Source organism: Dendrobates tinctorius, unplaced genomic scaffold (assembly GCF_039654945.1).
Source record: "Dendrobates tinctorius isolate UK_male_01 unplaced genomic scaffold, ASM3965494v1 ptg000285l, whole genome shotgun sequence".
NCBI classification, from domain to species: Eukaryota; Metazoa; Chordata; class Amphibia; order Anura; family Dendrobatidae; genus Dendrobates; species Dendrobates tinctorius.
The window spans coordinates 2618339-2642626 of NW_027361952.1; the positions used below are offsets into that span (position 1 = coordinate 2618339).

The following is a 24288-nucleotide window of genomic DNA, read 5'->3' on the forward strand; positions in this document are numbered from 1 at the left end:
TGGCCCATTTTTGGAGTTTTGTGTGAAATGATCAATGTTTTGCTTTTTGATTAATTCTCTTTTGTGTTTTTTCATTTAAGACAAATTAAATGAAGATAATAACACCAAAGAATTTGTGTTTGCAATCATTTTCAGGAAGAAACTGAGTATTATCTGACAGAATTGCAGGGGTGTCAATACTTTTGACCACAACTGTACTAATGTGCCACAAACATGAAGTTGATATCACCAACCATTCCCATTTTATTTAGGTATATCCATATAAAAGGCCCACCATGTAGTTTACAAGTAACACTAAGGCTAAGTTCACACGTACCGGAACTCTCGCGGAAGTTACCGCGAGAATTCTGGAATTCCATTCCGCGGGAAAATAGCATTTATATTCCCGCGATTTTCCCGCGGAAAGACTAGCATTTTGCAATCATATTTAGCTTGCAGAATGATAGCGTTTTCCAAGCGATCTGTAGCATCGCTTGGAGAACTGATTGACAGGTTGGTCACACTCGTCAAACATAGTGTTTGGCAAGTGTGACCAACTTTTTACTACTGAGGCCGCCTATGTAAAATCCGCAGCATTAGCACAGCATTGCGGAATCCCATAGGAATGCATGGGATGCTTATTTTTCGCGTTTTCGCGGTTAAAACCGCCGTGGAAACGCGAAAACGCCACGTGTGAACTCAGCCTAACACAGATCACTGTGTACTGTATATGGGGCGGGGGGGACAAATGCTGAATATGCATCATAACATCTTATGTGATTATCACCTTGTATAGAATGATGTACAAGTTATCCACAGAAGAATGCAGGGAGGCCAGCACTGGAGAAAAAGGACTCAAATGTTTGATAAAGTTATTCTGACAATGCAACACATAAACCCACATTCACTAAGGTCATAGAGAAAAGGAGCCAGGAGGAAAGAGAGGAGAGGAAGGAGAGTGAGATGGAAGAAATACCGAAGTATACAAGGGGAAGAGAAAAAGGGAAAGCGGGAGAGGAAAAGAGAGAGGGAGAAAGGGAGAGGAAAAGAGGTAGAGGAAAAGAGAGAGTGAAAGCGGGAGAGGAAAAGAAAAAGAGGGAAAGCGGGAGAGGAAAAGGAGGGAGAGTGGGAAAGAAAAAAGAGAAAGGAGAGCGGGAGAGAGATGAGGAAACGAAAAAGAGGGAGAGGAAAAGAGAAAGAGGGAGAGCAGGAGAGGAAAAGAAAAAGAGGGAGAGCGGGAGAGGAAAAGAAAAAGAGGGAGAGCGGGAGAGGAAAAGAGAAAGAGGGAGAGCAGGAGAGGAAAAGAGAAAGAGGGAGAGCAGGAGAGGAAAAGAAAAAGAGGGAGAGCGGGAGAGGAAAAGAAAAAAAGAGGGAGAGCGGGAGAGGAAAAGAAAAAGAGGGAGAGCGGGAGAGGAAAAGAAAAAGAGGGAGAGCGGGAGAGGAAAAGAAAAAGAGGGAGAGCGGGAGAGGAAAAGAAAAAGAGGGAGAGCGGGAGAGGAAAAGAAAAAGAGGGAGAGCGGGAGAGGAAAAGAAAAAGAGGGAGAATGGGAGAGGAAAAGAAAAAGAGGAAAAGCGGGAGAGGAAAAGAAAAAAAAGAGGGAGAATGGGAGAGGAAAAGAAAAAAAGAGGGAGAGCGGGAGAGGAAGAGAAAAAGAGGAAAAGCGGGAGAGGAAAAGAAAAAGAGGAAAAGCGGGAGAGGAAAAGAAAAAGAGGAAAAGCGGGAGGGGAAAATTGAAAGAGGGAGAGCGGGAAAGGAAAAGAAAAAGAGGGAAAGCGGGAGAGGAAAAGGAGGGAGAGTGGGAGAGGAAAAGAGAAAGAAGAGCAGGAGAGGGATGAAAGAAAAGAGAAAGAGGGAGAGGAAAAGAGAGCGGAAGAGGAAAAGAGAGCGGAAGAGGAAAAGAGAGAGGGAGAGCGGGAGAGGAAAATTTTCTCTGTATACTTTTCTGCCGTGTCTGTGCATCATGAATTGTGGTATGTGATAAAGGGGCCACTGAGACTCTTTTGGCCAGGGCTAACAAAAACCTGGAGCCGGCCCTGGGTTTAACCCTTTAATGGGGTTGTCCGGACTTTTGCTCCAAGTCTGCAGAAGCTCTGTGTGACTGCAGACTTGTGAATCCTCACAGCGGCACCGCGCTCCGCCATGATTCTCCAGTATAGCTGCTGAGAGCGGACGGTCTCCTATACAGGCTCGGCCTCGCTCAGTACAAGGCATTAAGTAGTGAAACAAAAAAAAACATAAATTTGCTCGTGTCACCACAACCACTCGCAGAATAAAGTCATTTCTGCTGCATAGCGAACATTGTAAAAATAAATGGAAATGGGGCGGAGTTTTTTGGGGTTTTTTGCCTCAATTTGCTTTCCCTGTTTCTTTAGCAAATTAGACGGTAAAATAAAGTAATTCAAAACAACCAAAAAAAATACAGAATTAAAGGAAAAAAAGAAAACTGAGGAAAAAGAAATCTAAAGTTTTGTGTCTTTAAAAAGGGGAGGAAAACACAAACAAAAGAGAAGTTAAAAGAAGTCTTCAGTCCAGAGGGACGTGTGATAGCGCGGTAAATCAGGACTTGGTGTCTGTGACTGAGGCCACGCTGGGAGTTGTAGTCCCCCAGCTGTCTGCAGACCGGTGTCCCCTCCTCCTCAGCTGCGGGCAGACTGCTCCGTGCCCCCTCCCGGCCCTGACGTCAGGCCGCCGCCGCCGTGCGTGCTCCAGCGGAGGGGACTCTCGGGGCAGAGGAGTCCATGAACTCCCGCCGGAAGAATGAGCGTCCCCCGGGCCGTGCTGCTGCTGCTGCTGGGCGCCGCGCTGTGCTCCGGTGCCCGCACCTCCCCAGGTAAGAGGCCGCTGTGGCCCCGCCGCCTGGCACTGAGCTGCTCCCGGCCATGGATCTGCCTGCTGCAGCCTGGGATCCCGGCACTGAGGGGTTAACTGGGGGGTCACTGAGGTTTGGGAAGTTCTGTCCCTTGTGGCTCAGTGGGAAGGTGCGCCGCCCTGTGTCACCTGCTGTCACTCCCCTTGTAGGGCGGTGTGATTGGCTGCACGCTCTGATGAAGGGGTCGTGCAGTTCATTGTGCTCTGTCTATAAACTCTTCGGCGCCATTCCTTCTTACACTTGTGCACATTCTTTGTTGAGTTTTTGTGATTTTATTATTTTTTGCTCCATATTTATTCTATTTTTAATGTTTTGGTTTTTTTTGTGACCCGTTTAGTGGAATGTGCTATAAAATGTCGCCAAACAGTTGAAAGGTGAAAATAAATTCTGATGAAAATTTGGGGAAGAATAAAAGCCGGCGAGCGGCTGAGACGGAAAGAGGAAGATGGCGTTAAAAGAAACTCGGCCAAACTACTGTAGCCTTTCACAGTTATCGTTTGACTTGTGAGAGTCAGGGCCGCTTTTTTTAGGCCACAGTTTGTCTAAAGGGCGCGTAGACCGCACAGAGGTTCGGGGTTGTTGTGGTTTTTTACATTCTTGTGCCTTTTTTAAACTTACAAAAAAAACCTGCATATTCCCCAAAATGCTACAAAATTCCTGACCTGCATTCAGAACATCGTGAATCTTCAGGAAAAGTTCAGCAAATATTTAACGACTTTTCAAAGAGCCGCATTTGGTGAATTGAGCTAAAAATATCTAAAAGCGTAAAAGAACTAAACAGCTTAAAAAAAAAAAAATAAAAAGGCGAAATTCCTTTGATGAATTTGTCACAGATTAAAAATAAAATCTCAAATTGAGAGATAGTCACAGCAGATAACTAGTGATAATCTGATGATGGCTCATGCCCAGATAACTAGTGATGACTCATGCCCAGATAACTAGTGATAATCTGATGATGACTCATGCCCAGATAACTAGTGATAATCTAATGATGGCTCATGCCCAAATAACTAGTGATGACTCATGCCCAGATAAATAGTGATAATCTAATGATGGCTCATGCCCAGATAACTAGTGATAATCTAATGATGGCTCATGCCCAGATAACTAGTGATAATCTAATGATGGCTCATGCCCAGATAACTAGTGATAATCTAATGATGGCTCATGCCCAGATAACTAGTGATAATCTAATGATGGCTCATGCCCAGATAACTAGTGATGACTCATGCCCAGATAACTAGTGATAATCTAATGATGACTCATACCCAGATAACTAGTAATCTAATGATGACTCATGCCCAGATAACTAGTGATAATCTAACGATGACTCATGCCCAGATAACTAGTGATAATCTAATGATGGCTCATGCCCACATAACTAGTGGTAATCTAATGATGGCTCATGCCCACATAACTAGTGGTAATCTAATGATGGCTCATGCCCACATAACTAGTGGTAATCTAATGATGACTCATGCCCAGATAACTAGTGATAATCTAATGATGGCTCATGCCCAGATAACTAGTGATAATCTGATGATGGCTCATGCCCAGATAACTAGTGATAATCTGATGATGACTCATGCCCAGATAACTAGTGATAATCTAACGATGGCTCATGCCCAGATAACTAGTGATAATCTAATGATGGCTCATGCCCAGATAACTAGTGATGACTCATGCCCAGATAACTAGTGATAATCTAACGATGGCTCATGCCCAGATAACTAGTGATAATCTAATGATGGCTCATGCCCAGATAACTAGTGATAATCTAATGATAGCTCATGCCCAGATAACTAGTGATAATCTAATGATGGCTCATGCCCACATAACTAGTGATAATCTAATGATGGCTCATGCCCACATAACTAGTGATAATCTAATGATGGCTCATGCCCAGATAACTAGTGATAATTTAATGATGGCTCATGCCCAGATAACTAGTGATAATCTAATGATGACTCATGCCCAGATAACTAGTGATGACTCATGCCCAGATAAATAGTGATAATCTAATGATGACTCATCTCTCAGTCCGAAGTCAGACATGTTGGGCACGTTGTGATATCGGGAGGACACCATACACCTTAGACTGTAGGGCGAACGCTTCGATATCACTAGTCTAACCAAGGGCAATCGTTCTGGTTCCAATCACCCCCTTCACCTCTCGTTCCGATTTCGAGAAGCCCCTCCGTTTTGCCTGCCATCTTGGTCCCTGCGGCTGGGCTTCATAGGAGATCACTGACCATATTCTATATAGTAATACGGTTGTATTACACAATATAGTACAGGCGATCAAATGATCCCAGAGAAAAAAGTAAGTAATACAAGTTCTAATGAGTTTGAAAAAAAATATAAAAAATTTATTTTTTTCATTTTCCTCATAAAAAAAATTTGATAGCTGCGACTTTAAATGTCTGATCTCACAAAATATTCTGTTATTTAACCCGTATATTAAAACACCCAAAAGAACAAATCAATCAAAATTCCCAGAATTTCCTTTTCTTTTTTTTTTTTTTCTTACTACTGTTCTCTCCCCCCTCCTTCCCTACTCTATCAAAATGTTGGATGTACCCCACAATGGTACCAATAAACACTTCAGCTCGGCATGTAAAAAAAAAAAAGCCCTCATAAGTCTCTATGTACTGAAAAAAAATTAAAAGGTTACGTGTCTCCGAAGATGAGGTTTAAAGGGCCTGTCACACTTAGCGAGATCGCTAGTGATATCGCTATAATGTCACTGATTTTGTGATGCAGCAGCGATATTGCTAGCGATATCGCTATGTGTGACACTTACCTCTGACCCGCTCCCCCGCTGGTTATCACTGATCGCGCGAGATCGTCCTGGGCCGTTCCTCGTCGTCAGCTTTCTGCTGCCGCCGCCGAGCGACGCGTGGATGTGGGCGGGAGGACGTCTTCATCGCTGCGTCTGACAGGTAAGTAACGACCGCCGACCGCTGCTATGTCGCTGCTGAGATCTGCCTGTTTGGCAGCTCACTACCGACCACTTAGCGATGCACCAGCGATCCTGACCGGGTCATATCGTCGTCGGGATCGCTGGTGTATCGCTAAATGTGACAGTACCTTAAGAGCGATTTATTTATTTTTACCCAAAGTTCATAATTTTTTTTAGCCACTAAGGCTGGTTTCACATTAGCGCATTTTCAGCGCGCGCACGGCCGGGGGTAGCTCCGCCCCCGAGCCGGCTCTCTGCCCGGCGTGCCCGCCCCTTCCTTGTAGCGCCGCCTCCTAGCGGACAGCGGCGCCTGCGATCGGCGCACCCTATCTTTAGCATAGGGTGCGCCGATCGTGCGCAGGCCGTGCGCTAGTTGCGCTTTGACCTGCGCTGCGCACTTTTGACGGTGCGCCGTGCGCGCCAAAATCCGAAAAGTTTGATTTTGGCGCGCACGGCGCACCGTCAAAAGTGCGCAGCGCAGGTCAAAGCGCAACTAGCGCACGGCCTGCGCACGATCGGCGCACCCTATGCTAAAGATAGGGTGCGCCGATCGCAGGCGCCGCTGTCCGCTAGGAGGCGGCGCTACAAGGAAGGGGCGGGCACGCCGGGCAGAGAGCAGGATCGGGGGCGGAGCTACCCCCGGCCGTGCGCGCGCTGAAAATGCGCTAATGTGAAACCAGCCTAAGACTTTAAAAAAAAATTTTTTAGCGAGTTTGGTTTTGCCGAAAATCATAATGACTTGAAAAATTATTTTCTCAGTTCATTTTTACTTCGTTATAAAAATGAAAATGGAACAATAAGATTTCTTTTTTTTTCACCACACGTTTTTTTTTTTTCTGTTTTTCAGTAAATTTTATGGTGCTACTCATTTAATCCTGTCACGCCAGAGACTGTTTTCTCCTTCATGACCGGGCCAAATTTTACAATTATGACCTGTGTCATTTTATGTGGTAATAACTCTGGAACGCTTCAACGGATCCCACTGATTCTGAGATTGTTTTTTTTTTTTTTTTTGTGACACGTTGTACTTCATGTTAGTGGTAAATTGAGGTTAATTTTTTTTTGCATTTGTTTGTGAAAATTTTGGCATTTCAGGTGAAAATTTAGGTGAAATACTTCCGACTGTGCCGGTGAAAATTGAACTTTTACCCACAAAAATGTTACTTTAGCTCCAAGCAGGGCTCGGAAGGGAAGGAGCGCCATTTGACTGAAACACCAAAAATTGGCTGGAATAGATAGCGGACACTGTCGTGTTTAGAGAGCCCCTGATGTGTCTAAACAGTGGAAACCACCCCACAAGTGACCCCATTTTGGAAACGCCACCCCTCAAGGAATTTATATGTGTGGTGAGCGCCTTCAGCCCCCCGATGCTTTACAGAATTTTATAACGTTGAGCTGTGAAAATTAAAAGTCACATTTTTTCCCACAAAAATGTTGCTTTAGTCCCAAGTTTTTAGTTTTCACAAGGGTAACAGGAGAAAACGGACCATTCAATTTGTTGTGCTATTCCTCCTGAGTACGCAGATACCAAATATATCTGCTGAAAAACTACGGTTTGGGCGCACGGCAAGACTCGAAAGGGAAAGGTTGCCATTTTGACTGAAATAGATTGTGAATGCTATGTCACATTTGGAGAGCCCTTGACATGCCAAAAGAGCAGAAACCCCTACAAGTGGCTCCAGTTTTAGATACTCTAGCTCTCGAGGAATTCTTTTAGTGGGGTAGTGAGCTGTTTTAACCCTAAGGTGATTCACAGAATTGTATAACATTGAGCTGAGTAAATGAAAAATTACCATTTTTTTTTTCAATAAAATGCTGTTTTGACCCCTAGTTTGTAGTGTTCAAAAGGGATAATAGGAGAAAACGAACAGCACAATGTATTACCCAATTTCTCCTGAGTACACCGATACATCATAAGTGGTTGAAAACTACTTATGAGGCACAGTGCAAAGCTCAGAAGGGAAGGAGCGCCATATTGGATTGCGGATTTTGCTGTTATGGTTTGTGAGTGTCATATCGTGCCTGAGGTGCCAGAACAGCAGAATCCCCCCACAAGTAATCCCATTTTACAAACTACACCTCTCAGTGAATTCATCTAGGTGTGCAGTGATCATGTTCACACCACCGATGTGTCACAGAATTTTATACCATTGGTGAAGAAAAAGTAATCACATTTTTACCATCAAAAATGTGTTCTAGCCCCAGATTTTACATTTTCACCCTGGAAAATGGGTAAAAATGGTGCCAAAATGTGTCACACAATTTCTGCTGAAAGTGGCAATACCTCATACAGCTAGACATTATGTGCATATGCACTCCAATTTATGCGTCCTAACCTTAAGCAGTGCTGGCTTCCCCCCCTATTTTCTTGTTGTTGGTTTGTGGCTCACCACCACTGTTGCCGTGCACGCTTGGTTATGTCCGCCATAATTTTCTGTGTTCATTGTGATGGATTAGGCTGCTGTGCACACACACGGCAGCCCCACCCTGCCCCAAGCTTTATTTAATTGTGCACCTGTGTCTGGACCAACATCGCCCTTCATCTATGTTTGCTGGTCAGGCAATGTGTGGAGGCCATTCCTGATATGTCTGTGTTCAGACCTGGTTGGCCTTCATCTGCACTTGCTTCATCTGGCTTCATGGGAGCGATCCAGTAATGTTCAGGTACAGATTGCACTTGATGTGATCATGCTCTAAATGTATTTAGGAGGCCGTAATGGCACAGCATTTATTAAAAATATATAGAGTAGGACCCCCCATATGAGATTGCCTTGGCGTGGCGGGGTGGCTCAATTGAATTGATCAATTTTTTTGCTAAATATCTCATTTTTGAATACAGCTAGACATTATGTGCATATGCACTCCAATTTATGCGTCCTAACCTTAAGCAGTGCTGGCTTCCCCCCCTATTTTCTCATATGTGGTTGTACAGTGCTGCTATTTGACTCTCTAAGGCTGCTTTCACACTTGCGTTTTTTTGCGCTGCGTGTGCAGTGCAAACGCGCATAAAAAACGCATCATGCGTTTTCTTGTTCTTTGCGCATGTTTTTTGCCAAAAAACGCATGCATTTTTTTTGCGCTAACGTGCGCATCAGCACTCCCATTGACTTTAATGGGCTTTGGGTGAATTTCGTGCACATGCGTTTTTTTGAGACAGGTCGGACGCACAATTAATGCAACAGGATGCATTTTGTGCGCTCGGGCGCACACTACAAAAAAACGCATGCGCGTACAAACGCATGCCAATGCGCAAACGCATGCGCAAAAACGCATCGCAAAAAAACGCAAGTGTGAAACCAGCCTAAGGACAAATTATTGTAGTATACTTTGCGGACTCCATATGCAGAGCCCCTACGTCAGGGGTGTGGAACCTCAGGCCGGCCCCAGGGCCACTTACGGCCCTCGATGACTTTTTATCAGGCCCTCGGGCAGATTCTCGGGGACCGCAGTGCTTGGGCGGGGAGTTGTATTTTGATTGTCACCAGCTCAATAATTTCTTCTTGCTCTGTTATCACACACGCTGTGTTCACTAATGAACACTGAAGGGCATGCAATGAAAGATTAGGTCCTGACACCAGTGCCAGAGTCAGGCTGACTTTGTGGGCGGAGTTTGTACGGCCCCCGAAGGATGGTAGAAATATCCAAATGGCCCTTTGCAGAAAAAGGATTCCCCGGAAATTTCAACCTTCTGGAAATTTCTCTGCAGGTGTAGTGACGATTTCCACTCAATGAGTGTTTTCCAGAAAGTGTTTTCTCCAGTGTTATTGGGATTTTAGGGTCGGCTTCTGTCACACTCTAAAAGATGCTTTTTATACACAAAGTTTTTGCATCGTGGTATTTTGAGAGCTATAGTTTTTCCATGTTTCTGCTGGCAGTCATGTGAGGGCTTGTTTTTTTGCGGGATGAGTTGATGTTTTTATTGGTATCGTTTTCGGGCACATGACAGTTTTTGATCACTTTCTATTCTTATTTTTGGGAGGCAGAATGAACAAAAACCAGCAATTTAGGATTTTTTTTTCTTTTTTTGGGAAGGGGGGTTTATGCCATTCCGCGTGCAGTAAAATTGATAATGCAGCTTCATTCTTCGGGTCAGTACGATTACACCGATACGTCATTCATGTAATTTGTTTTATTCTGCCATTTTTACACAATAAAAAATATTTTACAAAATAATTATTTTTATTCTGAGAGCTATAACTTTTTTACTTATCCGCTGATGGAGCTGTATGGCATCTTGTTTTTTGCAGGACAAATGTCAATTTCAGTGATGCCATTTTTATTTACATTCAACTTTTTTGAGAGCAGTATGATGAAAAAGCAGATTTCTATGGTGTTCACTAAAGGGGTTAACTAATGTGACAGTTTTATAGATCGGGTCGTTCCAGACGTGGCGATACCAAGTGGGTGTACTTTTTATTTATTTTTGTTTTTACATAAACATACGTATTTGTGTTGCATTGATATAATATTCTTTTTATTTTTTTATTTAGTGTTTTTTTTTTATAGTCTAACTTTTATTTGTCAGTTCGCTGGTCTCATGCCTTGCAATACACCTTATTGCAATGCATGAGAGCTATCAGGTCACACTGGCAGATTGCCTGTTAGACCCTGCAGCTGGTTGGGTCTAACAGGCCACCGCCGCTGGCTTATCCAGAGGTCGTCATTTGACCGCCGGCTGCCATGACAACCCTTGACTCATGGAGGTGCTGGAGAGGTGAGAGAAGGAGCCCACTCCCTCTCACAATCTTCTAAATGCACAATCGATATTGATCTTGGCATCTAGGAGATAACAAAGAGTTAATATAATTTGGCCCTGTTTCAATCTGGTCCTGATGATGTTACCGGTTCAGAGCTAGCGTTCTGTATCGGAATCCTGGCGCTTGGAGGAGTGTGGGGGTCCAGAGCGCTGCAAGACTGTCGACCGTAATCAAACGGCGCTGCATAAAGCCCAGCAAGCGTCGGCGGTCAGGAACTGGTTAAAACTACAGCTCTTCTTGCAGAAAACAAGTCCTCCTATGGGACAAAAAGGGGAAGAAGGGGAGGGGGGAAAAAAGGGAAAGCGCAAAGACAAAAATTCCCATGGTCAGGAATAGGTTAAACCAACCATAAGTTACGGTAATTTACTCCACAGGGAGAGTCTCCTAAATTCTCCACTGAATCATAAAGTCCTAGCGCCCTGAGCAGTCGCTCCCTGAGGGACATCTAGCCCTTGGTGATGTCACTCTTCATCTGTAAAGCTCAACAAGAAAATTATGAGATTAGTGTTAGCCGGATTCCTAATAAATCATTTAAATTTCAGAATCATACAGCCATTCTGACTTGGATTTTCAGCGCAAGTACCCCAGCATCATTGCATCTAAGAAATGTAATATTTCTCTTCTGACATCCAGAGACAGTTCTTATTTATATGATTGAGTATAAATAAATATTAAATGGGTATTCGCATCTCCAAGATCCTATTCCAAATATGTATTAGGTGTAACAATAATATTAGCGAATACCTCTAATTAGAAATGTAGTATAGTTCTTCTGATTCTCTACGTGTGCAGGGCATTGCAGTAGCTTAGGTATCCATGGTTACAACCACTAACAACTAACTGTCATTATGAGTTGTCTTAACTATGAATACCTAAGCTGCTGTAATGCCCTGCACATGGGGTAAGTAACATAGCGAATCAGAAGAACTATACTACATTTCTAAGTGGAGGTATTTGCTTATATTTTTAGTATTACAGACACTACATATCGGAGATAGGAATACCCATTTAATTCATGCATAAAAATTAATCTCTACACCGTTGGATTCTCCTGCACCCCAACACCAAACCGACAGTCGTGTGAACTGGGTGACCCATTGTACACACCTGTGAACAGGAGAGGCCTAGAGAGTTTTCCAAACACTGTGAAGTCTCCCACTCTCCACGAAAGGTCTCTTAAAGGGTTCATCCGGCTGCACTCCTGCATTGGAGGTGAGCATTATGTTGACGTTACGTCACCAGCCGAGGCGTGTGCATGCGTCTCATTGAGTGTATGGGGGCACCTCCGATGCAGCAGTGAGTGGAGCCAGATAACCCCTTTTCTACTTTTCGCCCCTATATCCTTCCTTGTTATATGCACTGGTCCACGTGTCTTGTCTCCTGTCTGACTGCTGGTTCAGTCCCAGCCTGCAGCGATGGTCTCTCCTCTATCATCTCCATTTCTCCGGCTTGTAATCTGTGAGTTACAGGGATCAGAAAGCAGATGTCATGTGCCTTTTTCAAGTCCAACAGCTGAGGCCGTTTCGCCCTCCGAAAATACCCTAGGGATCTGTAACCCATTCAGCGCCAGATTGTGCCGCAGCTTGGAGTACGATAATGTGTTAAAGGCTTGTGCACACCGCCGTAGTACCGGCGCATATTGTATGTGGAGGCGCATGAGCCGTCTACTGTACCTTCATACGCCTCTAATATTGCAGAACGCTCAATCAGACGTGGCACGTACGGGCATATTCTCCCCGAGGAAATGGCACATGTTCAGTGGGTAGGTGATAGCGTGTTTTAAAATGGAATATCCCTCAAAAAGAGTTATCCCCACTTTACAAGTTATCACCTATCATATATATTATGAAAATATACAATTGATTTTAGTTTTATAAAAAATATAAAAATCTATATGGTATTTATTGAGTATACAATGATATCACAAAACCTAATATAATACATTTAAAGGGCATGTTCGGACTTGGTGTACAGGTCTGCAGTCAGTTTATGTGGCTGCAGACTTGTGAATTCTCACAGCATGCACAGTGTGTCGGCACTGAGAGCAGGCAGGTATGAAACAAGTGGTCACCTGCCAAGTAGACTTACGCGGCCTAACTCAATACAAGTGAGCAGGTAAGCGCTAGACCGGGAGAAAGTGACCGTAGTTTGCCACAGACTGCTTAATTTGGCAGATGGACAGCAGTCTCAGCATACAGACCTCTGTTGAAATCACTACTGCTTGTACTTGTATTTCAAAGTGTCCACGTTCGTGGTTCCTTAGAACTTAGGGAATATTCCAATACACCTTTTTCATGAGTGCTGCGGTATGTACTTTTATATGGCTCTGTACATTTTAACATTAGCCAAACCAGACGCTTTTTGGATTTTACATACGTTCCTTCAATAGCATATGCAATGGATATACAATACAAGTAAATTGAGTGAGGCCGAACACGTCTAGTCGGAATGTAACAGGAAGAAAGCATATCGCCTACTTGAGGTCACATGACCGTCCTCTTCTGGCCCCAGAGAATCCTGACAGAGCGCGTTGCGAGGATTCACAAGTCTGCAGTCACATAGTGACTACAGACTTTCGTGCCAAACCTGGATATTTCAATGCAAGTATGTAGGGCAGAGGAATGCTGGCCCGATCCCACGGGCAGAAACTATAGAGCAGTGAAGACATTGTACAGAGTGAGAAGATGCCTTCTCAAATTGGGTCAGTCTTGCTGGATCCAGGGTAATTTGGAGCTATGGCGGTATATGTAATGTATACAAATTTGCGGCATCAATTTTAGTTCACAATATCAGATTATAAATTATTCATAGTTGCGAGAGCCCATCAGTTTGTATTGTTTTAGATTGTATCATTTATATCTATTGGTTAATTGTCTTGAACTGGATTTAACCCATTCTGACCATTGTGACATTATGTGGTAATAATTCTGGAACACTTCAGCGGATCCCACTGATTCTGAGATTGCTTTTGTACTACCAGTAACATGTAAGCCCCTTATATTTCAGTTAACGGATGATTGACCTGATTGGAGACTTTCTTTTTTTGTGGATTTAGTTGAGGCTTTTATTTGGGATGACATTTATCCTGCACTCTACGCTGAGCACTTCTGGGTTTCCATCTTCGTCTCTGAATGACACGATTTAGATGAAACCCCTGAGGCATCCATTCACGAGGCAGCAGATTTACTCTGGACTCTGTCTTGCCTCTGTTTAGCGTTGTCCTTCTATTCAGAAGTGCAAAACACTGACCAATCGCACTTTTATGCACACCTAAAAAGTCTGACAGCACCAGATCACAGGTCCATCTGCCTCATTATAGGGAATCTTCTATCGGGGGTTCCGTCTGAATCACATCTTTCAGAGATTTACACGTAAACCCTAGAGTAAGCACTCAGCTCAGAGTGTGGGATAAATGTGTGCTTAGCCTTACTGCGTTCTTTTAACAGCAGGTGAAGAATTGGTTTTATTTATTATTTATGCCATTCCTTGTGCAGTATAAGTGATTAGGCAACTTTGTTCTTCGGGTCGGTGAGATTACAGCGATACCAGGTTTATATCAGGTTTTTATGTTTGACTGCTGCTACACACTAAAAGACGCTTTTTTTGCAAAAAAGCATTACCATATTTTGAGAGCTATAATTTTTCCATATTTGTGCTGTCAGTCATGTTGTGACTTGTTTTTTGCGGTTTCTGTTGGTACCATTTTCAAACACATTACATTTTTTGATGGCTTTCTATTCCAATTTTTGAGTGCCAGAATGAACAAAAACCAGAAATTCAGGAATTTTTTGAGGGTTTTTTATGTCGTTCGGTGTGTGCGAAAATTGATAAGGCAGCTTTATTCTTTGGGTCAGTGCAATTACAACGATGCCTCATTTATATCTTTTTTCTTTGGTCGTCCATGACAGCACCACCTGAGAGAGGGGATCCGCCCTTTAGGAACAGGAAACCTACAGATGCAAAAAGGCGGCACCTCTCCCACGCATCAGTTGGTTTCCTGTTCCTAGAGGACGGGACTTCCTTCAGATCGTCCATCATGGAGTCGTCGAGGGATTCCCCGGCCGGCTGACCGACCCAGGTAGCGGGGGGTTCTCCTACCTCGGTCACGCTCGGGTCCCTGGAAGCGCCACGGTGGGGCCGGGTAGGTCGCCACGGCAGTGGTCGGAGCAGGTGGAGCACAGGGTCCGGTGGACAGCCGCCTCCATATTGCGGGCACCAGGTATGTATGCCCGGGCCCCACCTAGTGCGTTCTCCCCCCGGGGGTCCGGTCCCCCTCTCCTATCCGGGCGGCGGTGGCGCCCGGTCGGCGGGCGCAGGTCTGCGCGCGTTGGTCTGCGGGCATACCGAAGCCGGGGGCGCCGTACCGGCTCCTTCCGCGTGCTCCCACAGGCTCTGATGAGCGGCGGAAGGGGCGGGGCCGGGAACGCCGAAACCGGAAGTTGGGTGCTGGCCGGCTTTCCAGTGCACGGCGGTCCGGGGTGGCGCGCAGTGCCCGGGGCGGGGAGGGGGTGGCCGGTACAGGGGGGGGGGAGGTCGCGGGAGGGTCCCAGGGGGGGGTGCCACGCCAGAACCCTGCTGACCCGGCTGGGAGGCCTTAAAATACAGGAGATGACGTTGCTGGGGTGCTTCTGAAGGCCTAGCAATGGAGACGACAGAAACCCCCATAGAGCAGCAGGACGAGGCACAGGAGCGCCCACAGAAACAGGCCACGGTGAAGCCTCATGCGAGTGGCCAGCAAAAAAAGCAGAAACGTCCGAGCGAACAGAGCCACAGAAGTTCCTCCAGGATAAAGGACCCTCCTGCCTCCCTCCGTGATCCGGTACCTGCCTCATCTGCATGGGTAAGAGATCTCTGTGAATGTACCCTGATGCAGTGTTCCCTTATGTTTTTTTCGCAGGGGAGGAAAGCTACGGGAAAACAGAAGCACAGGGAATGTGCCCTCTGTAGTTGCCCCTTGCCAGACGGCCACCCTAAAAAGTTGTCAGCCATGCGTGCGACAAACGGCAGGGGTTGGATAGGGACGGGAGCCCAGGGGTAGATTGACAGGCCCTTACACTCTCCCTCGTCCATACAGGTAGCGGAAGAAACGCCGGACTTCACCACAAGCCTGAGGGAAATTATCAGGTCGGAAATGAAGGCCCTGTCTAAAAGGGATTCTTCTAAAGGAAGAGAAATTAGTCTCTCAGGTTCGGAGTCCTCAGCCGCCCCTAGGAACGATTACTCCTCAGATTCCCCGGCCTCCACTTCGTCTTCTTCAGAGGAAGACTCAAGCCGATTCTTCTTCCCCTTAGATCAAATGGATAGGCTGGTTAAAGCAATAAGGTCCACCATGGGGGTAGCAGACGCAAAACCAGAACTTTCCGCACAGGACGTGATGTTCGGGGGTCTAGATCCCAGAAAGCGCAGGGCCTTTCCTTTAAATGACAAAGTCCAGAGCCTGATAGATAGGGAATGGAAAAGACCTGAAAAAAGGGGCTCCTTGCCACCTGCCTTCAAGCGGAGGTACCCTTTTGATGACCCAGTGGTAAACAGATGGGATAAGGCCCCTAAGCTGGACGCGGCAGTAGCCAAAGCCTCCAAAAAATCCTCCATACCATTCGATGACATGGCCTCCTTAAAAGACCCGCTGGATAAAAAAGCGGATTCCTTCCTAAAGGGTACATGGGAGATGTCAGCAGGCGCTTTAAGACCAGCGATAGCTGCCACATGTACGGCCAGATCCATGATGGTCTGGCTAGATCAACTGGATTCCCAACTGAAGGACGGAGCCTCAAGAGCATCCATTCGGAAAACCCTACCAATCATCCAAAGTGCTGCCGCTTTTTTGGCTGATGCCTCAAGCAGACTCTGTGAGAATGGCGGCGAGGACCGCGAGTTTATCTAACGCAGCACGAAGGGCTCTCTGGTTAAAATGCTGGCCAGGAGATATCCAGGCCAGGTCACGACTCTGCTCCATTCCATGCGAGGGGGAATATCTGTTTGGCACCTTTTTGGATGAACTTTTAGAGAAGGCCGGGGATGATAAAAAGAAGTTCCCCAGTCTGCCGAACCCTTCTTATAGACGTCCCTTTACTAGGAAAGGATATTTCCATAGAAGGCCGTCCAGGGACCAGGGCAGATGGGATGACAAGAAAAGGAGAGGTACAGGTTTCATGTTCGGAGGTGGGGGGTGCCAGGAAGGTCCAGCCCGTGACACTAAAAAGCCACCTCAATGACTAGCTGCTCCGGTAGGGGGGAGACTAGCTGCCTTCTACCCAGCCTGGTCTAGGATTTCTAGTAGTAGCTGGATACTGGGGGTGATAGCTGCGGGTCTACGACTAGAGTTCACCCGGGTCCCCCAAGATCGTTTTAAGGTCACCCCGCTCAGGACTTCCACATCAGAACAAGCTGCCCTGGAGGCCGAGGTTCATGATCTTTGCCGCAAGAAGGTCCTAACTATGGTTCCAGAAGGAGAAAGGGGAAAAGGTTTCTACTCCCCTCTGTTCCTGGTCCGCAAGCCAGACGGCTCCTTTAGGACTATCATAAATCTTAAGTCCCTCAACGAATTCCTGGTCATACGCCCGTTTAAAATGGAGACAATTCATCAATAAAAATGCTGTTTAAAAATTGCTTTATGGTAGTGTTAGATTTAAAAGATGCTTACTACCATATACCCATTCATGCAGCTCATCAGCGCTTCCTCAGAGTGGCAGTTCAGTTAGATGGGTCAGTTCAGCATTTCCAATATGCGGCCCTCCCCTTTGGGGTGGCAGTCGCTCCCCGAGTATTTACTAAAGTGGTAGCGGAGGTTATGGCCCATCTACGTGAATCAGACATTCTAGTAGTTCCCTACTTAGATGACTTCCTGATTGTAGGGAAAACGGTGAAACATTGTATGGAACAGCTACAAAGGGCAATGTCTGCCTTAGAGCGGTTAGGTTGGCTGCTTAACATTAAAAAATCTCGGTTGCAACCAATGAGAGTCCAACAATTCTTGGGCTTGATCCTAGATTCTGAGAAACAGGAATGCCGTCTGCCTCCGGAGAAGCTTGTTCGCCTACACTATCAGGTCCTGAACGCTTCCAATAACCCCACCATGTCCCTCAGGAGAGCCATGTCCCTTCTGGGTTCTCTTTCTTCCTGTATCCCGGCTGTCCAGTGGGCCCAATTCCATTCAAGAACACTACAGAGCGAAGTTTTAGTACTTCAAAGAGTGCTCGGAGGTTACTTAGAGGGCCAGCTAACCTTGTCCCAGAACACAAGGTAGTCCCTAGAGTGGTGGCTAGACAAGGATAAGTTATCCAGAGGGGTTCCCTGGGAGTATGACATATCCCGAATAATCACCACGGATGCTAGCCCTTCCGGTTGGGGGGCCCATATGGGTGAGATTCTGGTACAGGGCCTATGGGAGCATCATCAGATAGAGATGTCATCTAACCTGAAAGAGTTTACAGCAGTAGAACAGGCAGCTAAGAGACTACTTGTGTATCTACAGGGCCATCATGTGCGGGTGTTCTCCGACAATCAGGTCACTGTGGCTTATATCAACCACCAAGGCGGGACTCGTCCCAAACCCCTGATGAATGTGGCAGAACGGTTGTTCCAGCTAGCAGAGCGGCATTTTCTATCTTTAACAGCGCTACATATAAAAGGGAAAGAAAATATCACAGCAGATTTCTTAAGCCGCAATCTACTAAGACAAGGAGAATGGTCCCTAAAAACTTCCATCTTCGACCTGATTGTACAAAAATGGGGTCAACCAGAGATAGATCTCTTCGCTACCATGGAAAACAGGAAAGTAAGGCAGTTCTGCTCCCTAAATCCCAGAGAGAACCCCCTGGTGGTAGATGCCTTTCTGATAAAGTGGGACTTCAGGCTAGCATACGCCTTCCCTCCCCTATCACTACTACCCCTGGTGTTGAGGAAAATCAGGAGGGACAGAGCGAGGGTTATCGTTATCGCTCCATTTTGGCCCAGAAGGGCATGGTTCTCATGCCTCAGGACCATGTCGGTTTCCGAGCCTTGGGTCCTTCCAGACATCCCGGATCTCCTATCCCAGGGCCCAGTCTTCCATCCTCAGGTGGCTGGCCTACATCTGACGGCGTGGAGTTTGAACGGACATTGCTAAGAGATAAAGGCTTCTCCCCAGACCTGATTAACACTCTACTTAAAAGTAGAAAAATCATCACTACCAAAATCTATGTCAGGATTTGGAAGAGATTCCTTCAGAACTCCGGAATTGTCGCTGGGGGTTCAGCACCTATAAACCAGATCTTAGAGTTTCTTCAGAAAGGTCTGGATATGGGGCTCTCCACTAGTACCCTTAAAGTACAGGTATCAGCCTTGGGGGCCCTCTTTAGCTGCAACATAGCGGGTAATTACTGGATCAGTAGATTCATTAAAGCAGCAGGTAGATCCAGGCCAATAGTGAAAGATAGGTTCATGCCGTGAGACTTAAACCTAGTCCTCACGGCTATGACAGAGGCTCCATTCGAACCTATTTCATCAACTTCCATAAAAAACCTGTCCCTTAAAGTAGCCTTCCTGGTAGCTCTAACCTCAGCTTGTAGGGTGAGCGACATCCAGGCATTATCTAGGCGTCCTCCTTATATACAGTTTAAGGACGATAGAGTAACACTCAGACCTGATCCGGCGTACTTACCTAAGGTAGTTTCTGGCTTTCACAGGACACAAGAGATAGTCCTTCCATCCTTCCTCCCTAATCCAGCTAATGAGAAGGAAGAGAAACTACACACTCTAGATGTTAGGAGATGCCTCAAAGAATATCTGGCAGTTACCGATCCCTGGAGAAAAGATAATGCCCTGTTTGTCTCCCATCAAGGCCCTAGGAAAGGTTGTAGAGTGTCAAAAAGCACACTAGCTAGGTGGATTAGAGAGGCGATCTCAATAGCATACACCTCAAAAGGCAGGTCGCCACCCAGAAAGCTGAGGGCGCATTCCACCAGAGCCATGGCGACCTCGTGGGCCAAGAGATCAGAAGTCTCCATCGACCAGATATGTAAGGCGGCTACTTGGTCCTCTCCGAGCACCTTTTATAGTCATTATAGGCTAGACTTGGGTGCTTCCACAGACCTCTCTTTTGGTTTAAGGGTACTGCAGGCTGTAGTCCCTCCCTAAATAGTTATTACTCTCTGTAATTCTCTCAGGTGATGCTGTCATGGACGACCGAAGAAAGTCGTAGTTACTCACAGGTGAACGGTATTTTTCGGAGTCCTTGACAGCACCCGTATATATTCCCTCCCTTTAGTTTAAAATTTTGGGTGTGCACTTCTTCCCCTTATAGGTACACGGGTAATTTAAATAGTCGTGTAAAGTATTGTATATAAATTATGCTATTAACCGTTGTGGTCCTCTTGTGCTCTGTAATCCAACTGATGCGTGGGAGAGGTGCCGCCTTTTTGTATCTGTAGGTTTCCTGTTCCTAAAGGGCGGATCCCCTCTCTCAGGTGGTGCTGTCATGGACTCCGAAAAATACCGTTTACCGGTGAGTAACTACGACTTTTACATTGTGGCGCTTTTACACAGTAAAAACTATTTTATAGAAAGAATATTTATTTTTGCATCGCTTTATTCTGAGAGCTATAACTTTTTTTTTTATTATTTTTCCGCTGATGGAGCTTCTATGGCAGCTTGTTTTTTGCGGGACAAGATGACGTTTTCAGAGATATCAGATTTATTTACATTTTTCTTTTTGATCACATTTTATTCCACTTTTTGTTCGCTGGAGTGATAAAGTAGTTTTTTGCTTCTGAGCATGGTGTAAAACTGTGTGCCCACGTTAGCGTTTTTAAACGCTCAGAAAACCGGACTTCTTCCCAGAAACCGCGCATTTTATTTCCGCGCGTTTTTTGCACAAAAAACGCGTATTTTTGATGTGTTTTTTTCTGCACGGTTTCTGGGAACATTGGAAATAGATAAAAACGCGGACCTATGCGGAAAATAATGAGCATGCTGTGTTTCTAGCCGCTAAGCATTTTCTGAGCGGAAAAAACGCATGCATTGGCACAAAAAGCCAAAGATGCATTAGATTGAATGGGAAGCTTTTAAGCGTTTCTGAAGCGTCTGATCCGGCTCAAACGCTTCCAAAACGCTTAAAAAAATACAACGTGGGCACGCAGCCTAACAGTTTACTAGCTCTCGTGACCCGGATTTCTTCATGACGACATCGTCTCACCATGGCAACAATTGGGGACCCGCGATGACGTGTAGGCGCTGATCGGATGGCAGAGAGGGCTTCTTCTGTCTGCCTGCCTTCTAAATGCTGCCGGTTAAACTGGGCAAAGCTCCTGGCAGTGAGTGTCAGCTGTCAGAATTAGCTGACACCTCGTGGCGATCACCCACGTACAGCCTCCTGTGTGTGGGTGATTGCCATGATGTGTATATAACGCATCAACCATGGCGTTTATACAGGGGCTGGACAAAATAATGGAAACACGTGGAAACATCAACAAAAGTTAGTTTAATATGGTGTAGGTCCACCTTTTGCGGCGATTACAGCCTCAATTCTCCGAGGTATGGATTCATACAAGGTGTGAATTGTTTCCAAAGGAATTGTAGCCCATTCCTCAGTTAAAACACCCTCCAGTTCTTTGAGCGACGATGGCGGCGGAAATCGACATCTAACTTGAATCTTTAAAATCGGCCATAAATGCTCAATAATGTTGATGTCTGGGGATTGTGGGGGCCAGATGCGATGCTCAACTTTATTAGAATGTTCCTCGTGCCATGCTTTAACGATTCTAGCTGTATGAATTGATGCATTATCATCCTGAAAGATGGCGTTCCCCTCCAGTAACAGTGCTTGAACCATAGGATGCACTTGGTCGCCCAAAATGCCTAAATAATCGCAGCTGTTAATTCTTCCATGAAGGGATATCATTGGCCCGGCGGATCTCCTTGAAATAGCACCCCAGATCATCACAGAACATCCGCCATGTTTTACGGTTGGGAGAAGGCAGTCTGGATGGAATGCTTCTTTCGGCCGTCTCCAAACGTACACGCCGGAGGTAGGAAATAGGGTAAACCATGATTCGTCTGAGAATATCACATGTTTCCACTGCTTGAGGGACCTATTCTGGAGGTTTCTACACCACTCTAAACGCTTGGAAACATTTGTCACTGAGAACAGCGGTTTTCTAGTTGCAGCTCTTCCGTGGAAACCAGATTTGTGCAGCTCCCGACAAACATTTTTCGTGGAAACTGGGTTCTGTAGGTGTTCATTGAGCTCAGCAGTGATTTTTGGAGCTGTGGTCTTGCGATCCTCTCTCACAATTCGCTTTAGAATCGAACGGTCTCTCAGTCAACTTCGACTTTTGGCCGGACCTGTGCTTTGCTGCGGACGTTTTTCCTTCTCTTTCAAACGCAGTCATTACTTTGGAGACAGTACCTCTTTACACGCCAAGCATTCGGGCACTTTCTGTTACACTAGCGCCTGCCATACAAGCACCAACAATTTGGCCTCTTTGAAAATCCGAGAGGTCTGCCATTGGTATCAGGTTTTCATCAATGTTCTTACAATTCTGAAAAACACACAGTTAATTTACATACACATAACACAAATAATCAACTGCAAAACATTACCATATGTCACGGTTTGCATGTTTATCACATGTTCGAAGATTATGATGCCAAAACGTTAGGTGTTTCCATTATTTTGTCCAACCCCTGTATATGCAAATGTTGTGAAGGGGTTAAATGTGTTATACTTAAATGTATTTTACCATACTCTGCTACGGGTTTTGTTATACATTTTACACTCAATATATACCACATATCTTTTTTATAAAAATAAAAGCAATATATTATCCAAACGCTTAGAGAGCCCGCAATTTTTTTTTTAAATCTATGTACAGTAAAAAGTTTTATACAAGGAGTTTTTTTTTTTTTTGAGTAGAAACTGCTTTAAAAACTTTGGCTGATCCACTTCAATCCCCATATGAGGAGTTTTTAATACTTTTTGTTTCCTAAAGTGGTTTTGAAAATCTGTGGGGAAAAAAAGAAAGTGCATATCACTTTTTTTTGAAGCGGTTCCTGCAAGGAACCAAACCAGGCACCATCCAATCAAGAGGCAGCAAAAAACTTTTCCAAAACTCTTCCAAACTGCTCCAGAATACTCTTCAGAAAAAGAAAAACTTCTTCAAAATCTTCCCCAAAAAGTGCAGTTTCCCATAGCCTCTTTTTTCTTGAAAACTCGTTTTTGAACTCCTGTAAAAACTCAGTGTGAACACATCGTAAAATTAAAGCGAACCTGTCACCTCTTTTGGCTGCTATAAGATATGGCCACTGCCTTTCAGAGCTGATATACAGCATTCTTTAATGCTGTATATAAGCCCCCGATCCAACCTGCAAGATAAGAAAAATAACTTTTATTATACTCACCTGGGGAGCCGTCCAGTCCAATGGGTGTCGTAGGTCCGGGTCCGGCGCTTCCCATCTTATGATCGCCGCCTACCTGCTTGGTTCATGGCTCCCCGGCACTGATGTACTTATCTGTCCTGTTGAAGGCAGAGCAAAGTACTGCAGTGTGCAGGCACTGGGCCTCTCTGACCTTTCACGGTGCCGGAGCACTGCAGTACTCTGCTCTGCCCTCAACAGGGCAGAGAAGTACACCTATGCAGATGCACGATGTGGAGGAGCCATGAAGCAAGCAGGAGGTCGGCATCGCAAGAAGATGGGAGTCGCAGGACCAGGACCTGCAATACCCATAGGACCGGACCGCCCCCCAGGTGAGTATAATAAAACTTATTCTTATCTTTCAGGTTGGATCGGGGGCTTATCTACAGCATTATTGAATGCTGTAGATAAGCCCTAAAAGGCAGTGGCCGCAGCTTATAGCCGCAAAAAGAGGTGACAGGTTCCCTTTAAATAGTTTGACCACTACTTTTACATTGATGACCTTTCCCAAGTATAGATTATCAATGTCTGATCGGCTGGGGTCCCAACACCCGGCACCCCCACCGATCAGCAGCTATCAGTGATGGCGGTGGCGGCAGCCGCCCGCCTGAGGTACTCATTTGCCAAGCTGATATGTCTTCTGATAGTGGCCAAGGCTTGGTACTGCACATCCGCCTCCTATTCTACTCAATAGGAGGCAGATGTGTAGTATCCTGTGGTGGCAACTATCAGAATATGGCCAGCTCTGTAAGTGAGTTCTTGCGGCTGCCAACACCGATAACAGCCTTGGAGATTAGCTCAGTGAAATCGCTGCTCGCACCCTGAGAAAAAGTTGAAATGTGAATTTTGAGCTCCATCTCACGGTGAATTGAGGTGAGCACACTGAACTCAGTGCTGCACCATGAGACTTTTTTCTCACGGTGCGAGTGGTAATCATACTGAGGTCACCGCAGTTCATTGGTCCATCTGGGAATGCAGACTCAGTAACCTGTGGTATCCTCGATGGGTCATATCCATGGCCCCTTATCAGCCTGGGAATACCAGCCCCCAGCTATCGCTTTAGCATGGCTGGTTGTCAAAAATGAGGTGGACCCCACACCATTTTTTTTAGATAAATAATTAAAAATATGGCATGGGGACTCCTCTATTCTTGATAACTAGCGTTGCTAAAGCTGGCAGCTGAGGGTTGCTGTCCACGGCTGTCAGTTTTGTCTGGCTGGTTATCAAAAATACAGAGGAACCTCACGTCATTTTTGTTAATTTTCTTTATTTATAGCGCAGGCGGCGCCAGTACGTGTTACATTGATAACACACGGATGTCGTCCAT

General features: G+C 45.5%; 1 protein-coding gene across 1 annotated transcript in view; it reads left to right on the forward strand.

The window, feature by feature from the left end:
* The first annotated feature begins 2590 nt into the window (after positions 1–2590).
* LOC141072657 (chondroitin sulfate proteoglycan 4-like) overlaps positions 2591–24288 on the forward strand; it is a 58980-nt gene continuing 37282 nt past the window's right edge. The window contains exon 1 of the mRNA XM_073559957.1: positions 2591–2810. Within this exon, the coding sequence (XP_073416058.1) occupies positions 2738–2810 (73 nt within the window). The 5' untranslated portion in view covers positions 2591–2737. The remainder of the gene's footprint in view (positions 2811–24288) is intronic.